This window comes from Eptatretus burgeri, chromosome 11 (assembly GCF_056783735.1).
Source record: "Eptatretus burgeri isolate ZD-2024b chromosome 11, Ebu_testis_v1, whole genome shotgun sequence".
Classification (NCBI taxonomy): Eukaryota; Metazoa; Chordata; class Myxini; order Myxiniformes; family Myxinidae; genus Eptatretus; species Eptatretus burgeri.
Window position 1 is genome coordinate 20,454,579 of NC_140971.1, and position 19,786 is coordinate 20,474,364.

General features: G+C 41.7%; 1 protein-coding gene across 7 annotated transcripts in view; it reads left to right on the forward strand.

Annotated features, from left to right (window-relative positions):
- Positions 1-19,786, forward strand: part of MTHFS (methenyltetrahydrofolate synthetase) — a 43,145-nt gene that overhangs the window by 15,565 nt on the left and 7,794 nt on the right. For 4 of the 7 annotated variants that reach the window (XM_085845456.1, XM_085845454.1, XM_085845455.1 and 1 more), the window contains exons 2-3: positions 2,098-2,166; positions 19,192-19,356. In XM_085845456.1, coding sequence (XP_085701582.1) covers positions 2,119-2,166; positions 19,192-19,356 — 213 coding nt within the window. In that variant the 5' untranslated portion in view covers positions 2,098-2,118. Of the gene's footprint in view, positions 1-2,097; positions 2,167-18,515; positions 18,707-19,191; positions 19,357-19,786 lie in introns of those variants that run through there. The other 3 variants (XM_085845459.1, XM_085845460.1, XM_085845458.1) reach the window with 3 other exon arrangements.

The following is a 19,786-nucleotide window of genomic DNA, read 5'->3' on the forward strand; positions in this document are numbered from 1 at the left end:
CCTTTCTTTTCCGTTCTTCAAAGCAAGAGAGTATTGCCATTAAGAGGTTTATATTAAACAACGAAGAAACATCTCTCGTCATGAGATGACGAGATGACGGATTCCAAACATGACTAATTGTAAATATCATTTTAAACTTACCCTCTGCATTGACAAGCCCCAGATATGACCTTCCCTCACTGACAGGGATAATCGGGAATGTTTAGTAGAACGCACCATCCACAAGCCTTGCGCAGGCCTTGGACGGGCCCACATCTTTAGGAGTTTTTGCAATACAGGCTGCAAGATATCACCTTTTTAGGTGAGTTGATCAAAAGTTCTCCAAATATTTTGTTGCACAGAGACACACCCATTTCTCCAATGTACTTTTCCAATTATTAGATCCTCGTGGAGGATCTCCAAGTCTTATTCACGTTGTTGTTCTTCATCTTCTTCTTGTGGACTTTTTTGTTTCACAGCCTACAGTTTTCATCGAAACTTCCTGAAACTTGGCATATATATGTAAAAATACCTGCGCAGACAGTAACCATCTCCGATTTTGAAAATTCCTCCTAGAAAAAAAATTATGACGTCAAAATATCTCCACTAATGGAAATCGCCTACACCATTATCTCCGAAACTAGGCAAGCTTTTTGAATTTTGTTTGCAGGAATCAAGCCGGGCATTAGCACAGATAATTTATCGCAAACCTGATACATCACAATGACGTCATATTCGTTTTTATGACGTCATCATTAAGAGGACGAGGATCTTAGCTCATTAACCTCCGCCATCGAAGATGGATGGAGGTTACTGTTTTCACCCGTCTATTTGTTTGTTTGTTTGTTTGTTTGTGAACAGTATTACGGAAAAACTCCTGGACGGATTTCGACAAAACTTGGTGGGGGGATTAGGTATGGTCCTAGGATCATGCCATTCGATTTTGGACTTGGACATTCGATTTTGGACAATATAGGCGCTATGGTGGCCGTTTTGAAAAAATATTTGAATTTTTGTTTTTGCATTTCTACATGTTTTTCCAACCAAAAAAAAAAGATTTGTTAGAGGAAAAAAAACCAAAATTTTGCAACTTTTTTTCAAAAAGATTTCGATTTTTATTTGAAAAATATTTGAATTTTTTTTTGCATTTCTACATGTTTTAAGTGATTTCCAACCCCCTCCCCCCTAAAAAAAATTTGATTTAGAAAATTTGCAACTTTTTTTAAAAAAAAATTTCGATTTTTTTGAGGCATTTCTACATGCGCGTCGATCTAGTTTAGTTTATTCAATCGTGGTTCAGTAGAGTCTGATCCGTTTAGACCTAAAATGAATAGGATATCAGGTTCACTTAAGTGACCCAGCAGTATTGACGGTGGAGGTTTTGCACTCCACCGAGTGCTCCCCCTCTAGTTTGAGCTTGTTTTTGACTTCTTTTCGAAGCTTTGTGAGCCATTTTTGGTAACATTCCTTATCTGGCACACACGATATACTTTATGGCACCCTGAACACTGCTATTTCCTGGGGTTTATTCGCATGCGCACTGAGAATTCTGGGGAGGATTACGTCATTTCAAAAGTCCTGTATTAGCTGATATTCCCATGCATCAAGGACCGGTGATGGGATGATATGGGATTTGATAGGACGGGAAAGCCATAGAACATCAATGACGAAGACAAGGACGACAACAACCAACAGCAATGCCAAGACCGAATGGCATCAGAAGCACTGCCCACTAGACTACTGCATGACTACATCCAGCCAGCATGGCGAATGCTTTGAGAAAGGTTTACTTCCGACTAGGCCAAACAGAATACATGCAATTCGTATATCAATGTGGATGCCGTAAGCACATTGCTTATTATCCCAACAAAGTATGGTGATGATGTGTGAAGCGGTGAGAGAAGGAGATAGAAAACAGAACAGACAAGCACCGTCCTTTTATTTATGTAGAAGATATTACAAAAGCAATTATTGACATTTTGTTGTCATGACTTTGTATAATAATGAAACGTTTTCACACAGTTCATCAGAGTATAGTAAGAGGAACACAATGCAAAAATGCACTACAATCTTGATAAACACCTTACGAGTTCCACCATGTGTGTGATGTTATGCCAGGTGAAGGCAAAGCTGGCAGCCATGACAACAGCCGAGCGAGCAGATCAGTCAGCACTAATTACAGAAAAGGTGAGCCAGGCTTCTGTTTCGATTTAATATTCACTCCTCTTTTCTTTTACAGGAGTACATCATCTTGGAAAAGCTTGCACAGTTTATTTGAATAGGTGAAGCCCATTTTACTCAACCTACCGTAAACGGAGCACACGTAAACCCAAGCATGCTCACAACTGCTTGATCAAAGGTCAGGGTTGAGGAGTGTAATTTTTGAGAAATAGAAGGCACAGAAACTGCTTTGATGGAGACTTTTGGGGGAGAGACTTTTGGGAGAGACACATGCAGACAAATACACGAGACAACACCGGACTTGACTTCAGGCAAACACAGCCGCTGAGTTTGGGGGAAGTGACAGCTTTCTGGGACACCGCCTGTACAGCGATGATGACAACTTTGTCAAATCACTTTTCTCTCCACAATTAAGGATAAATTTTCCCCTCTGTAGGGGATACCAACTCATGGAGTTTGTCCGTGCTCTATGCTCTAAATACTGAGCATCAAACAAGGAAGCAGTATGCACCATTTTTATAGTCTTTGGTATGCTATGACTCGACCCAGGTCAGAATAGAACCACCGACCTCTCGGACTGAGAAGACCCTCGAATTAATCTGTTGGTATTAATATGAACCACCGAGCCTGTTGTCGTATTAAAATGAACTTTAATGCTGTATCTTCATTATTTGATAATACGCTCCTCTCAAGATATTCTTCATATTAACAGCCATCGTATAATTAATATGATTAGTAACAGAAAATATTTTCTTACGACTCAAAATAATTATGTATATTGAAACCAAAGAAAATCTCAGCACATGTTGGGTTATTGTGAGTATCTCAATGATATAACTCCTTGAACACAACTTGTATTTCACTTTCATGTTGAATAATTTTCAAGTTTGAAAACCTTTCATATTGCCTGCCCAAAAAGTGGAAACATTCAAAACTAAAAGGCCACTCGGTAGAGTGCTTACCTCCGCTACGTAATGCCTGATCCACGAGAACATATCGGGCACATTACATTTTTGAAATATCATGCGATACAAGACTATATCGTTTTTGGCCCAATCTCTCAATGGTGAAGAGGAGGAGGAGATTGGGACCATTCTCTGTGCAGAGCATTGGTGTTGCTTAAGCAGTCTCCTTGGCTATTGGGCACAATCCTGGACGGGTCGCCACTCCGACACAGTATACCAGCAAGCTGGCACTGATTTTGCCAACCTCGGAAGGATGGCAGGCCGAGTTAACCCCACTTGGTATTAATTCAACTGCTGAGGGGGATTTGAACTCAGGACCCTCAGATCCAAAGCCCACCACCTTCACCATTAAGCCAACACCAGGCATTCACAACACCAGGCATCACTAAAAAATGGTGAAGAATCACTTTAAAAATCAAATAATTCTCGTATCCGGATTCGGATCTTTACCGAAATTGAATCAATTCTTCCTTGTCACACACCCAACGTGTCCACAAAGTTTCGTCCGAATCCGTCCACAACTTTTTGAGATATCGTGTTATATATTGGTTTCCACCCGATCTCTCAATGGTGAAGAATCACTTTAAAAAATTTCAGATCCGGATCCAGATTCAAATCTTCACCAAAATTGAACCAATTCTTTCTTGTCACACACCCAACATGCTCGCCAAGTTTCGGCCGAATTCGTCCATAACTTTTTGAGATGTGCTTTGTATTGTTTTTGGTCCAATCTCTCAATGGTGAAGAATCACTTTTAAAAATTTCATAGCTGGATCCATAACCAGATCTTCACCAAAATCTAATCAGTTTGTCCTTGTCACACACCCAACCAGTCCACAAAATTGAATCCAGATCCGTCCACAACTTTTTGAGATATCCTGCACACAGACAGACAAACAAACAAACACCCAGAAAGGGGTGAAAACAACCTCCTTCACCGAAGGTGGTGGACGTAAAAAGGAACCTGATCCTTTGGAACTGAAATCGTTTTTTCTCTTTGTTTAAAGAGCTGAGGCACATGGAGGAGCTGGCACATATAATGGCCCAGGACATAACAGACCAAAAATAACAGTGGGAATAGGGGAGGAGTTGTGGGGGGAGGGGGGGACACAAGAACAGCAGGGTAGAGGGACAAAATAGAGGGAGACTTAGAGGAAGAAAGGACAGGGGGGTAGAATGAGAGCAACGAGAGGGGGATGAGAACACAGGGAGTGAACAAGCTGGATACAGGCCCAAACTCTCAATCACAGGAATTGAAGGAAAAACTGTAGAAGAAGCAGAAATGGACCAAAATAAATTGAAGAGGATGGTGAGGGAGTGAGGAGAAACTCAATAACCTGGAAACCCACAAAGAGGTGGGCTTGAAGAGGGTTAATGAGGGTAGAAAAGATCATGCTTATGGATGGGGGTGACCTAACATGGTGGTGAACAGCTGTCTTCAAGTCCTGTAGGGAAGAATGAGATGGAACAGATTGAGGAGGTTGATTCAACAGGCAAGAGAAAATAGGAATGAATGAGTGGAGGTGAGCAATGAGCCTGGATTTTGGTAATTTCACCAGAGGTGTGTTACTGGCAGATCACATGCACTCTGCAGAAACCTTCGGGGGACAGAGCATGGAAAGGGCAGAGGGTGCAAGACAGAAAGAAGGTGGTAGAAGACATGGAGACCACCAACTCCCTGTCTGTGATGTGAAAGTGATAGGCTCAGAGACTCAGCTTCATCGTGGGAGATACCAATGATTTTGAAGGTCTTGGTTTCCACGGCGTTAAGCTAAGCAAGATGTGCGGCAGGGGCACTCACCCAAAGGGGAGAGCAGTACTCCATCAAGCTAAGGATGAAGGCCTTGTACATAGATAAAATTTCAGATGCGCCAAGGAAAGACTTGCATGACGGAATATTGGCCAGTTGGCGGCTGGTTTTGGAGGCCAATTTAGATATGTGGTTTGCCCAAGAGAGATCATGGCAGATAGTGAGGCCCAAAAGTTTTTGTAACTGAATATCTTCAAAATGGTTGTTGAGGAAGTAGATGGGAGGGTTTGCCAGACGGTCCTTTTAGAGAGACAGAGTGAGGATGAGATTTGTCAGGATTGGAAGCTATATTCCAAGTGTTGGACCAGCTTGGGATTCTATCAAGGTCTGCAGAGAGAGAGAGAAGTGGTTGCTGTCTGTCTATCTTAAAGATGAGGGAAGCTACGGCAGAGGATAGTGTGATCAGCAAAGAGATAAGGAGGATTTCCCAGAGAATCAGAAAGATCATTCATAAAGACTAGGAACAGGACTGGGCCCAAGACACTGCCTTGAATCACTCCCCTCCTTGCCAGGGGGGGGAGAAGAGAGGATCCTGTTCAAAGCCACATGTTGACTTCAAATGTAGAGGAAGTCAGGAAACCATGTGTGTAGGTGGCCCTGGTTGCTCTAGGCAGAGCTTTTGGAAAGCAAGCTGGGGTAAAAGACAATCAAATACTTGAGATATGTATGTCTAGTGAGATGGCCCTGATCTCATGTCTCTGATTGAGGACCTCCACAGCCATTGCTTGAACAATCGAAGCAGCATTTCTCGGGTAGAATGACCTGGTCTGATTCCAAAGTGATGGTGTGAGATGGTTTGAATCTGTGCATAAGAGAGAGCAGACTTCTTCCAGGTGACATTTAATATCAGGGGCAGTGGAGCTGGAAGATCAGTCCTGAAGTGAGATGGGTATGGGGAAAGGGGGAAGCTGTGAGGTGGTGGGGCGAGAGGGAAGATTATATGGGGCGGGCAGAGAGAAAGATTAGATGGGGCAGGCCGAGGGGAAAGCTGGGAGGTGTGTGGGGAGGAGGAAGCTGGGAGGGGGCTGGGAGAGGAGGAAGCCTGGAGTGAGCGTGATACAGAAGAAGATGAGAAGGTGTGGGTTGAGAGGGAATATGGGAGGGGGCAGGGCAAGGCAGAAGATATGAGTGTGGAGATAGGAGGGAGGGACAGGGCATGGGGAATGTTAGGAGAGGTGGGACATGAGTGACACAGAGAGGGGGAACATTGGGTGGAGGGATGCTGAATTGAGGACAAATAATTGGTGGGGTGGGAGAATGCGTGCCTGGTTGAGTTGATGTTGGGAAGGGGACTGACGTGAAGGGGTTTAACACCGTAATGTCCCACTCATGACAAAACAAATTTGGTTTGAGAATTTGAATGGCAGAAAGACGAAGACAAACTTCACGATTGAGGTGGCGGGAAGGATGACTTCGGGCATTCATAAAGACAGTGCTCTATGAGCATGACCAGATGGGGCACGTGTTTGCAAACTATTCAGGAGTGAAACAGGAAAGAAGGGAAGAAAGGAGTATTTATAAGTGAATTTGGGAAGATTAAACATTGAAAAATTGTCATTTAAAGGATTTGTATAGATGCAGAAAAAGGGGACCAGGAAAAAAATTGGAGATGAGGAAAAATCGTTAGGGACTGAATGCCTTTAGGAATGAGGTCAGCACGAGTGTGAATTTGGAATGGATTTTAATTACTTGTTAGTGGTTGTTTTGAGAAGGAGGAATGAAGGAATGGTTTTGAGGCAGGGTTATAAAAGTACGAGCCAAATGAAAGGTGTATTAGGAAAGAATAAACTTGAGCTAGGAGTGAATGAATGAATGAATGAATGAGAAAGGCTGTTGAACACATGGAAGTCCGAACCAGCCAAGGCAGATAATATGACATGAAATAGCCAAACAGGCATGGAAAGACACAGCAATGAGAACACGATATGAATAAGAAACGAAACAAACATACAGTGGACAATAATCGACGGCACAAAGATGAATCCGGAACGCTCTACTTAACTTTGGAATCAGGTCACTCACAGACATGAGATAAAGCTCAACGAATTTCTGATGCAAGTTGATCACCTGTAAGTGCAACCGAGAAATGCACAAGTATAAATATTGAAAATGTGTGACTATCCTCATTTGCAATTGGAATGATTTTGACAGAGGTTTGGTACAATAGACAGAAATCGAGGCAGTGTTGATGGACTTAACGACTGCTGAACACACCATGAAGATAACTCCCAGGCAAGAGGTCTACTTGTCACATCAGATGCAAACAATCATGTCTTCAGTGGTGAAATAAATATCTGCATTTCAGTGTAGACTTGTGGAAATGTCATGCGATAAACTGAGTCACATTTCACAATTGTGTTAACTCGTTGAAAAGGAGAAAGTTAAGCAATAAACCTAGTAAGCTTTGGATCTTTAGTTTCTGCAATGTATTATTTCCACTCTGCAAGCTGGTTGAGAAGGTTTAATTATTGAGCATCTGTGCATATTCTTCAGACAACTACTACCATAACAGCAATAAATATTTCTAAGACGGCAATCCTAACATCCTTCATGCACATGTGCTATGCAGTTGATTTGCACATATTTGCGCACGGAATTCCATCATTCTTGGCCACCATGATCTCAGAACATCAACTGAATTCAGTCTTGTGGGATTATTAGAAACGTGTTATTGCAGTGCGTGTTCCGCTTACAACTGTGTTTGCTTCCCATTGCCAGACTAGTTTTCCTGCTTAACATGCATATCTCACTGTGTCGGTGATGAAATATTTCATGAAAAACTGGACAAATGAAATTTCTCCTTTACATTTTGGTTGTATTAATTATTATTTTTTTATATCACACGTTATTTTTACATTTGAATACAAAAAAGGTACAAAAAAGTGAGTGCATTGGTGCGTAATCACATGTACAAATAGATTATTTAAATTATTGGAAAAAATAATAGTGAAAAATATAGTGGAAAAAATATTCTTTGAAAAGTGGGACACCACAGACACCAAGACTAAACACTTAATGCCTCCCTCCGGGAAGCAAAACTATGCAAGAAGGAAAGGTTTACTCGGCGACAGACAGACGCAGGTAAGGTCCAATGTTTTCCAGCAGGTGGCAGTGGCACATGAGGAGGGATTTGACTTGACTTCAAGTGATTCAATTTTAACTTGATTCCAATTTGAGATTGAAACTTTTGTGAAAGTTACTTCCATAATCAGAGCACAAAAATATTCATTCGTCTTTTATTTTAAATTAAAAAAACCACAAAAAAACGTATTTAAAGCACTCTTAAAAGATGAATAGCACAATTAGGAACACACACATGTAATGCACTATTAAAAGATTAACTCGACACCTCTCATCCATGTCACCCTTCACCACGGTTATATCAAAACGAGCTAATTTGTCGCATGGTCATGGATTATTTAGCCCCAATATGGGGCCATTCAAAAATTATGTAGCGCTTTTTTTAGAGTAATTTACGTAACATAACGCTTGATTATGTAATATAATTACGCTTGATTAAATTTACATAACGTAATGTAATTTACGTATGCTAAGCTTGAATGAAATTATGTAATGCTTGGTTAAACCTTACTAATAAATTTAATTTGACATTGATGAGATTTTTTGAGGTCCCTCATCGTTAGTAACACTCAATCCAAACAAAGCCATTGGAAATCTGACGCAACAAACCGGGGCAGTGCATAATTAGCAGAGGTCTACAAGCCTGATGTCATCGGCCAACACTTTTTTTAGGGAGGCGCATACCCTGCATGCTGGCAGGCTTGATGAAACCTAATTAATAATTTTTATTCGACGTATGATTAGAATTTTCTGGGTCCCTCATTGTAAATCTGTACTTGACCCAAACAAACCCGCCTTTGGAATAAACTTCCTCACTCTATTCTTTCCCATTCTTCCCTCCAGGCTTTCAAAACAGCTGTTCACCACCACCTCTTATCTTCCCCCATCCAAATCCTCGATCTTTTCTACCCCCGATAATCCACCCAAGCCCACTTCCTTCATTTCTCCTACTTTCCTTCCTGAAAGTCCCTGAAATGTCCATCTTCTCTTCGCCATGTACCCCGTCCCATCCCCATCCCTCTCCCTTCCACAGTTCACCTAATGTGTCTGTTCCCCACTGTTTTGTCCCTTCCACTCCCGCCCCTCTTGTCTCATGCCTCCTTGCTGTGAGTTGTGTGTTAGCTCTCATACGAGCCTCGACCAAGGTATACAAAAAAAAAACAAAAAAAAAAACCCAATGGAAACCTGATGCAGCAAACCCAGGCAGTGTATAATCAGCAGAGACCTACAGTCCTGATGTCTTCGGCCCACCATAAGACCAAGATGGCAACCATATTATTTTGTCTGGGTGCCATGGTGGGTGGGGTCAGGCAACAAATGTGGGTGGGATCCAGCAGCTGTCTGACCAATGGGTGCACATTTCCAAAATCAAACCCCCAACAAAAACCCCAACAACAACAGCAATGCGGAGCTGTGACGCGTCACAAGTAAAAAATCAATAAAACAAGAAACGAAATGATATAATGAGTGGAAAAAAACATGGCGTTCTGTGCCTACAGCTAAACCTTACAGTAATGGCAAATATACCATGCCAAACAAGAAAATGCTGTTTCAAAATAACTCCCACTCAGAAAATACAATTGTAAAAACCTTCAACCACCCTACAAAGAACATTACCAACTGCCCAAATTTGTTGAAATTTAAATGATTTCCCAGTGATTATAAAAATGAAATTCCAGTTGAATTCCTGCAAACATAAGTTTTCAAACAAAAGCGCAAGATTCCAATCTTTTGCACATATATTCTCTATTTTTGATTTCCTCGTTTTATAAGTTGCTTTCTTTGCTTATACAATTTTAAAACAAGAAAAGGAGCAATCAAAGATTGCAGACCTCGCCAGGACATCTTTCGAGTGGTGTATTTTTATAGGTTTTTGAAAGTAACAAACAGACCCAAATGCACTACCTTCTGGTGAAGGTAACAATTGAAGGTACACTACCTGAATAGCAGAGTCTAAATAGAAAGCAATCCCAGCCACATTAGGATCATTATCACTGAAGAACCACCATTCATTCAACAACTACCTCTGGTCTCCTTGAAGGGTGTTTGTATTATTTGTTTCTTGAAGAAATAAATTTTTTATGTTCCTTTGGTTCACCAAGTTTTTAACCTGGAGTTTGCACTCCAACGTAGCACCTCCTTTAATATTCAAACTTTTGATCAATGTGCTGTACCATATTCTTTACAGAGCGTTGGTGCTGCCAAAGCAGTTTTTTGGCAATGGTTATACTGGGTGGCTTGTCATTGCCTTCCCAGCGTTCTACAGTATGTCCATGCTCTATCCTTTTAAATTCCGAGCATTAAGCCAGGAAGCACCATGTGCAATTTTTTTTAAAGTCTGTGGTATGACTCGGACAGGGTTTGAACCACCAACCTCTCAGCTTCAGAGCGGACACTCTAACCATTACACCACCAAGGTTTTATATTCAAACTAGCACAGTGTATTATTAACCCCCATTGGACTTAGTCTGAAACAGGGGCTTGGATTTGGTCTCGATTTTCGTGTCCGTGCGTGCATGCATGCGTATGTGCGTCCACAACCATTTCTCGGACGTGCATTTATCGATCTTGTTCAAACTTGGTACGCAGACAAAGAATGATGGACTAGATATTATGCCCGTCATTTTTTTTCCACACCAGATCTAAGATGGCTGACTGCCGGCCATTTTAGTTGTAAATAACCCGGTATCAAACACGTCCTCAACCATTTCTCGCACATGCATTTATCGATGTTGTTCAAACTTGGCACACAGATAAAGAATGATGGATTACATACACACGTCATTTTCTTTCAAGATCAGATCCAAGATGGCCGACTGGTGGCCATTTCGTTACTTAAATGTGTCCCAAACTATTTCTCAGACATGCATGGTCCAATTTTATTCAAACTGGGCACAGTACAGGACGGCATATACGTGCACCTCACTTTATTTTGTGATCTTATCAAATTTGGCCAACTGGTAGACTGGCGGCCATTTTAGGTGTAAACAAACTGGGAGGCGACGATGGTTCACGAGCGGTATTTGACGATGTAGATTGATTCAGAAGTCAAGGATGAGACAATGTGATAATTTTTGACCAAGTTATAAAAATTATCAACATGATATGGTATGGGTGACAGGTTATTAGCTGCAAAATGTCAAAACCCGGTTTCGTTCAACAACTTTCAAAATTTGACCTTTGCATAACCTTTAAAGGTCACAAAACATTGTTGTGGACATTAAAATAAGGAAACAGGATACGTGCTATTGCTTATTGGAGTTAGTTCGTCGAAGAAGGTCGAAAACCCGGTTTGATTCCCACAACTTTTAAAATTTGACTTGTGTGGCCTTAAAAGGTCAAAGGTCAAGGATTATGACCTTTAGTGCAAAACTTCCTCTGGAACATTCCAGGAACGATATAACGTCATATAGGCTATATGGCATTTCGCACTCCTCGGATTATCCATACTTTGATGAAATCAGCGTAAAAACAAACTTGAAGGGGGCACCACGGGCAAGGTGTTCGAGATAGAGAAAAATGATTTCAAGACTTTAGGTGGGGAATGACCTCAAGATTATGCATAAAAAATATTGTCATCCTAGCTCTCAAAGTTTTGGTGGTTGAATGATTTTTATGTCAAAATTCGCAATTTTCTAAGTTTTTGACCTTGTGACCTTGACCTTGGGACGAAAATGAAAAATCGGACAACGACAAGTTTTAGATTATTCATTTTGCTATTCAAATACCGAAGAATCCATTCCATTCAGTCAATTCCCTCGGAGAAGATAGATTTTTAATCCGACTACCCCCTAAAAAATGGCTATTTTTGGGGCGTGGCTCCGCCCACAATGGGCGTAGCCACGCCCTCATCCAGGAAAACACAACCAGACATTGATATCGAACACATAACCAAGTTTCATCAAAATAGGATCAACGTCCACGGAGTTATGCTCTGGACAGACAGACACGCAGACAAGCCAGTAGGCGGACATGGGTAGTCGATCAAGTCGAATTTAGTCGTTTTTCAGCCGTTACTAGCCAACAAAAGCGTCCGTAGCAACGGTTCTTTCTCATACATAACTAGGACATACCATGAACCTACCATACCAGTTTCATGTATATCTGACTCATAGTCTCTGAGATATAACGAACTTCGTTTTTTTTGTTTTTTTTCGACCAGGGTTCATTCAAAGTCTATCTTCTCCGACAGTTTTCATGGGAGCGGGCTGAATTTTTTTTGTCAAGGAGGCTGAATGTGTTGCCCACAAACGATCATAGTTTGCTTTTTGAATTTCGATATTTTTATTTTTTTAGATTTTTTTGAAAATTTCAAAGGCCCGTTGCTAGGCAACTGAGGGGTCCATAGCAACGGTTCTCAAATGCGCACAACTAGGTCATGGTCTGAACTTACCACCAGAGTTTCATCAAAATCGGCCTATGATTAACGGAGTACTGGCCTGGACAGACAAACAAACAGACAGACAAGCCGGTAGGCGGACATGGGTCGTCGACTACCCAATAGTACCTGCCGTGATGGGCCCGTTCGATGGGGAATGACCTGAGGATTAAGCACAAGAAAATTCATGATTCGAGCTTCAAGGGTTAATGCTGCAGAATGTTTTTTCGTTAAAATACCCCCACATTTAGAGGTTTTTCGGCCGTTTACTAGGCAACGGAGGGGTCCATAGCAACGGTTCTTTCTCACACATAACCAGGACATACCATGAACCTACCATACCAGTTTCATGTATATCTGACTCTTAGTCTCTGAGATATAACGAATTTCGTTTTTTTTTATTGTTTTCGACCAGGGTTCATTCAAAGTCTATCTTCTCGGACAGTTTTCATAGGATCCGGCTGGAAATTTTTGACAATATGGCTGAATGTACTGCCCACAGTCGCTCGTGGCCCGATTTTTGATTTTGGAAAAAATTGATTTTTTCTGATTTTTCAAAAATTTAAAAGGCCTGTTGCTAGGCAATGGTGGTGTCCATCGCAACAGTTCTCATTTGCACACAACTAGGTCATGGTAGAAACCTACCAACCAAGTTTCTTTGAAATTGCCATTGTATTAACGGAGCACTGGACTGAACAGAGGGACAGACAGACAGACAAGCCGATAGGCGGACATGGGTAGTCGACTACCCAATAGAACCTGATGCGATGGGCCTGTTCGATGGGGAATGACTTCAGGATTAAGCACAAGAAAATTCATGATTCTCGCTTCAAGGGTTAATGCTGCAGATTGTTTTTTCGTTAAAATACCCCCACATTTAGAGGTTTTTCCGGCCGTTGCTAGGCAACGGAGGGGTCCATAGCAACGGCTCTTTCTCACACATAACTAGAACATACCATGACCCTACCATACCAGTTTCATGTATATCTGACTCTTAGTCTCTGAGATATAACGAATTTCGTTTTTTTATTGTTTTCGACCAGGGTTCATTCAAAGTCTATCTTCTCGGACAGTTTTCATAGGATCCGGCTGGAAATTTTTGACAATATGGCTGAATGTACTGCCCACAGTCGCTCGTGGCCCGATTTTTGATTTTGGAAAAAATTGATTTTTTCTGATTTTTCAAAAATTTAAAAGGCCTGTTGCTAGGCAATGGTGGTGTCCATCGCAACAGTTCTCATTTGCACACAACTAGGTCATGGTAGAAACCTACCAACCAAGTTTCTTCGAAATTGCCATTGTATTAACGGAGCACTGGACTGAACAGAGGGACAGACAAACATAGACGGAAAAAGTGATAATAGGGGTAGAACAAATTTCAAATTTTTTTTTGAGTTTTTTTTGCGACTCGATCGACTACCCAACAGACATAACGATGGAAAACCTGACAATAAGGGTGGATAGATCGACTACCCAACATACAGACAGACACACAGACATAACGAATATAGTGGTCACTCTGGCTGGCGCTCATGAACCCAAAAAAACCTGGTATCGAACATGTCAAGCATTTCTTGGACATGCATTTACCATTATTGTTCAAACTTGGCACGCAGATAACAAATGACGGCTTACTTATGCCCGACTTTTTTTTTTCGAGATCAGATCCAAGATGGCCCACTGGTGGCCATCTTGTTACTTAAACGTGTACCCAACCAATTACAATCAGACAGGCATGGTCCGATTTTGTTCAAACGTGGTCAAGCGCAGTACACGATGGCATACAATTGCACCTAACTTTATTTTGTGATCTGATCAAAGATGGCTGACTCGTAGACTTGCGGCCATTTTTTGTTGTAAATAAATATGGGCGAGCCCTTTACTTCTTTCAGCAAAATTACTGAAACAATGAGGGCTATGACATTTTATGTCTTTTTTTCCCTTGTTTAAAATTCAAACTACCACATCGTATGACTGAAATGTAATGAATTTTAAAATGAAACAACCAGAATCAATTATTGAATTGTTTTTGGCTTTTAATAACCATTTTTTAAGTGCCATTTTTCTAGAATTTGCCAAAAATCATTTCCTACAGGCTCCTGGCAATTTATTTCGCTCTGTTTATAAAACCAGGTAAATCCGCATAATATTCCCGAAAGCCCACATTCCATTTCCAGAACGACTCCCTCAGAAAGGTTTTAACTTCACTATCAGTAGGAGTTACTTTTATTTCCATCCAAGAAAGTATACCTTCGTTATCATCTAGTTTTGAATTATCTGACGCTGAGCCACCTCTTCCATCCCTCTTTGTCCACAAGTTTTCTGCTGATACTGCATCTGCATGCTTAACTTCATTAGCACCAGCAAGAAGTGATTCCTCACTCTCAGGACTATCTTTATTCAAGTCTACTAATTTTGAGTTTGCTGGTGGAGTATCCATAACACCACCCACCATCACCAACATCTTCCAGTTAATTTGGATGTAGATGTTCTGATTTGTTCCTTGACTGATCGACCTTCTTCCTGAAGTAAGTCTCAAGATTCACTGCTCTCTTTCACTTCCATACTAGATAACTTGCGTTTAAACAAATTGGTTTGCGGAGCACCCAAATGAAAGGCCTGATAATTTTATATTAGTGTAGATGCCTCAACAGCACCCTTTTGCTGAACAGTCTCCCAATTGGGACACATCTCCTCCTGTAGTAATTGTAATTTCCCAAACTTATTCCTCATATAAATGTCAGCCCCATTTGGCTCACTTTTACTGACCTTACAGGATTGTGGCAGTTCCTCTCGTTTTGGATTTCCGTTTTTTAACTTGAATAAAGCCTTCATTATTTATCCCCTTCCTCCAGTGTTACATGAACCGAGTCTGACTTCGCATTGGGTTGTTGATTTGTTATTACTGGACAATCGGTAACAGGGGTTTCACCAGCAGATGGGGGTGTCCAATAGGCTTCAGGTGTGACAGGCTTCACACCCCCTTTCAGACATAACTGTTTCATGTGCCCAAACTCTCCATGCGTGAAACATTTAAGTACATCAGAGGAAGCATATCTCTGATAATCACGTCCGAATAAATATAAAAAAAAATATTTCCTAAAATATCTTCACCTTTCAATACATATCTTGAGCTTTTGCTCTCCAAACTCTCTGTCTACGACATCCAAGGCCAACTCCACACATGGCTCACTGACTTCCTCTGTTCTCGTAGCCAACGTATGTCTCTCAACAGAATCCTTTCATCGCCTCTCCCTGTTAAGGCTGGAGTTCCCCAAGGCAGTGTTCTTGGCCCAGTCCTATTCCTAATCTTCATTAACAATCTCTCTAGCTCCCTGGGAAATCCCCTTTATCTATTTGCTGATGACTCCACCCTCTGCCATGACATCCCTCATCCTTCAGATAGACAGACAGCAGCCTCCTCCCTCTCTTCAGACCTTGACAACATCACAAGCTAGTCAAGCACTTGGAACATGTTTTTCAATCTTGACATATCTCACTCTCACTCTCTCGCTCACCTCCACTCACTTTTTACCTCCGCCACCGAAGGTGGACGGAGATTATGTTTTCACCCTTCTGTTTGTCTGTTTGGCTTTGAGCAGGATATCTCAAAAGAGTTATGGACTGATTCGGACAAAACTTGGTGGAGAGGTTGGGAGTGTGACAAGGATGAAAGAATTCGATTTTAGTGAAGATCTGGATACGATAAAAAATTTTTTTAAAGTGATTGAGATATATACCATTGAGATATATACCATATACCATTGAGATATAGTGGAGAAAACGATATGTAGCATGATATTTCAAAAGGTTGTGCACGGATTATTAGAAAACTTTGTGGATGAGTTGGGTATGTGACAAGAACAAGCCCGTTAGATTTTGATTCAGGTCTGGATCCAGATCAGTGACATACAAAACGTAAACTGTACAGCCTGGCGGAGATATGCACTACCGACTGCCATTCTCGTTCCTCTGTTTAAATACCCTGTGGAATTATCTTCCACATTATCGTCAATCTCATTCTTCCCTTCAAGTCTTCAAGAAAGTTGTTCACCACCATCTCAGGTCACCCCAATCCAAAACCATGATCTTTTCTGCCACTGTTAACCCCTCCCAACCCCCAAGCCCACCTCTTTCAAAATTTCCAGTTTTTCTTTCCTGAGAGTTTGCTTCTGTATCCATATTGTCCACCCCATACATCCTCCTCTCCCCCTCATTCCTCCCCACACCCGTTGTTTATCCAAGTCTCCCTCTATTTTGTCCTTCAACCCTGCTCTTGTTGTTTGCCTCTCTCTCTCTCTCTCTCTCTCTCTCTCTCTCTCTCTCTCTCTCTCTCTCTCTCTCTCTCTCTCTCTCTCTCTCTCTCTCTCTCTCTCTCTCTCTCTCTCTCTCTCTCTCTCTCTCTCTCTCTCTCTCTCTCTCTCTCTCTCTCTCTCTCTCTCTCTCTCTCTCTCTCTCTCTCTCTCTCTCTCTCTCTCTCTCTCTCTCTCTCTCTCTCTCTCTCTCTCTCTCTCTCTCTCTCTCTCTCTCTCTCTCTCTCTCTCTCTCTCTCTCTCTCTCTCTCTCTCTCTCTCTCTCTCTCTCTCTCTCTCTCTCTCTCTCTCTCTCTCTCTCTCTCTCTCTCTCTCTCTCTCTCTCTCTCTCTCTCTCTCTCTCTCTCTCTCTCTCTCTCTCTCTCTCTCTCTCTCTCTCTCTCTCCTGTTCCTTTTGTTCTGCTGCGCCCTGATCCATTCTATGTTCTCGCTCTTCCACGAGCCTTGACCTTATTTCAAAAACACAACTTCCGAAATATATTTTTGAAAAATCAACAAGCAGACCACTGACAAGTGAAGGCGTTAAACTGAGCTATACACACACTCATCAGTTGCCAACCCATGCGCTTTTGGCGGTAATCTACCACTTTTTGTATACTTGAACAGTGTGCTGATTTTCTTTCCCATTCGTGAAAAATCCCGCTTTCATAAAATAATATGTCTTATCGAAGTTTTGGATGGATTATCATGTTGTGACAAGGCTTGGTAGGCCTTCGGGAGGTTTCCCTCGATGCTGCATGAAAAATTATACCCGTAATCTCGTTGCATTTCATTGGCGACAGCTACCATTAAAAGTACGTGGCAGCAAATGACAAATGCTGTCCTATTTAGAAGCGTTATTGACCCACGAAACGTAGGAGGTTTCTCATTGGTTGACTGACATGATGTAACTCCAAGCAAATCGTTGTACCAATGACAGCCACGCCTGTGCTGCGTTAGCCGAATGCGCAGGTCACATGCACAGTACATGCCACGGATCCTAGTGCCCGGTCCCATACATCCTATTGACATGATGTAATTGCAGTAGATATACATAACCCCTTACCAGACTCTCCACCCCTCGGTCACTTCGCTCCCTCATACCACGGATCCCTCCCTCCTACCATTGTCGCTATTCCAGTCTACCTCTTTTTATTCTCTCAATGTTGGCAACTATACGTACGCCCACAAACGCCCTGACCCAGTGAAAGCACATGCCTGGTCGCCATGACACCACAAGGTGTGTGTGTGTGTGTGTGTGTGTGTGTGTGTGTGTGTGTGTGTGTGTGTGTGTGTGTGTGTGTGTGTGTGTGTGTGTGTGTGTGTGTGTGTGTGGTGTCCCCACGCTTATCTACTCAAGTATAGCTCGTTCATTCTCAAATCTACTGTAATCCATGAACTGTACCTAAGTTCTATGCAACGAGCTTGTAAGGCTTTTTATTTGAAAGCAATATAAGAGGTATATTACAAGTAGACATATGCAAGAGAATTCACAATGTTGTCATATTTATTGCAACCAGATATACTACACAGTCAACACCCCCACCCAATCCCAATTCAACTGAAACCTTTGTCCCATCCCCTCACCCACCACGACACCCAAACCCTCTTTTCCTCCTTCTACCCCATGTTACGAAAAGTGTATTCAGCTTGTTTCATGTCATTGCTTGGCATACTTATTTCCTCTGGGAACAAGATATGAGGTTGGGTTTGAAGAAAAGAAAAAAAAAAAGGAAGGAAATGAATCATTTACCTTAACCCTGGGAGGTGGGTATGTGTGTGGTGGGGGGCGGGGGGGCATAAAGCCATCTTTATCTGTCATTGTAGATTACTGTATGTGATCGTAGAATGGTGAAGTATTTTTATCCACTATGACTTTGTTATTTATTTAGTCATTGCTTTGATTTGGGAATCTGCTTCCTTTGACATGGTATGGAATCATATCGGCATTTCAGGTTGACCCGTTTGGTGTTCCAGCGTGAGCACTGATCATGATGCTGGGATTCCAAGTTTTTGAATTGCACGTACTATGTTTATTTGTCCATTGTCTAATAATGTCATTGTTATGATTTAACGAGTGCAATCACATCCCTCTGATGTCCCACCGTAGAACAATATGCTTGTAATATCACCGACAGAACTTTCTTGCGTGGGGATTTTAAAAGAAATTCCAAAAGGGGGTTCCGACCCAGACAAAGACTCGAGACGCGGTGCTTCCGATTTAAGATTTAAAACCTTGGGACTTGGACTCTGACTCTGCTTTACGTTTGCTTGACTTTTCAGAATTCAGAAAGACCTCACCCAGAAGGAATCTCAGTTCCCATCTTTTCTTCTTAATGGGCCTGCATTGAGAACAATGCAGATTTGATCGCATGCTTATCAATGTTACAAACACACCTGCTGTGTGATTATTCTGGAGAATTTATTCTTTCTTGAGATATACGAGTATGACAAAAGTTTGCTTTGTTTTCGTTCCTTTAACATCCATCCTTATCCCTCATGCAGCTGATTAAGCACCCGAAGTTTATGTGTTCAAAGCGCATTTCCATCTACCTGAGCATGCCAGAGGAGCCAAGTACGTGGGAGATTCTCAGTTCTGCGCTGCGGGTTGGAAAGGCCTGCTTTGTTCCACGTTACGCCTCCAACCGCACACACATGGACATGCTGCGGGTACTAATGAACTCTCATTCTGCTGCTTGTTATTCATAGTTGCTTTTACAAAGCAGGGCTCATCGAATGAAATGGCACTTTATGCTTTTTTTTGCATGAAACACTTGTGCTGGCAGTGATAGGAGGTCAGAAAGTTTCCTCCCTGACAAAGGATATCGTCAGAGCTGAAAAGCTTCAGGGATTTGTGAATGCATACGACCTCGTTCGGGTTACAACGCAGCATCGGCAACAATATACTCAATCTATGCAAAAATTGTCATTGAGAAATACGTCCATTTGTAGAAATCACGCCCGCACAGTTGCAACATCACTAACGATGATCAACATGGTATAGTCACCAACAGTATCAGAAAAGACAACAAAAAACAACTTTGAAATTAATTAGAGAGATTGACCCAACTTTTCTGTTCAGCTTTCAGATGGAAGATGC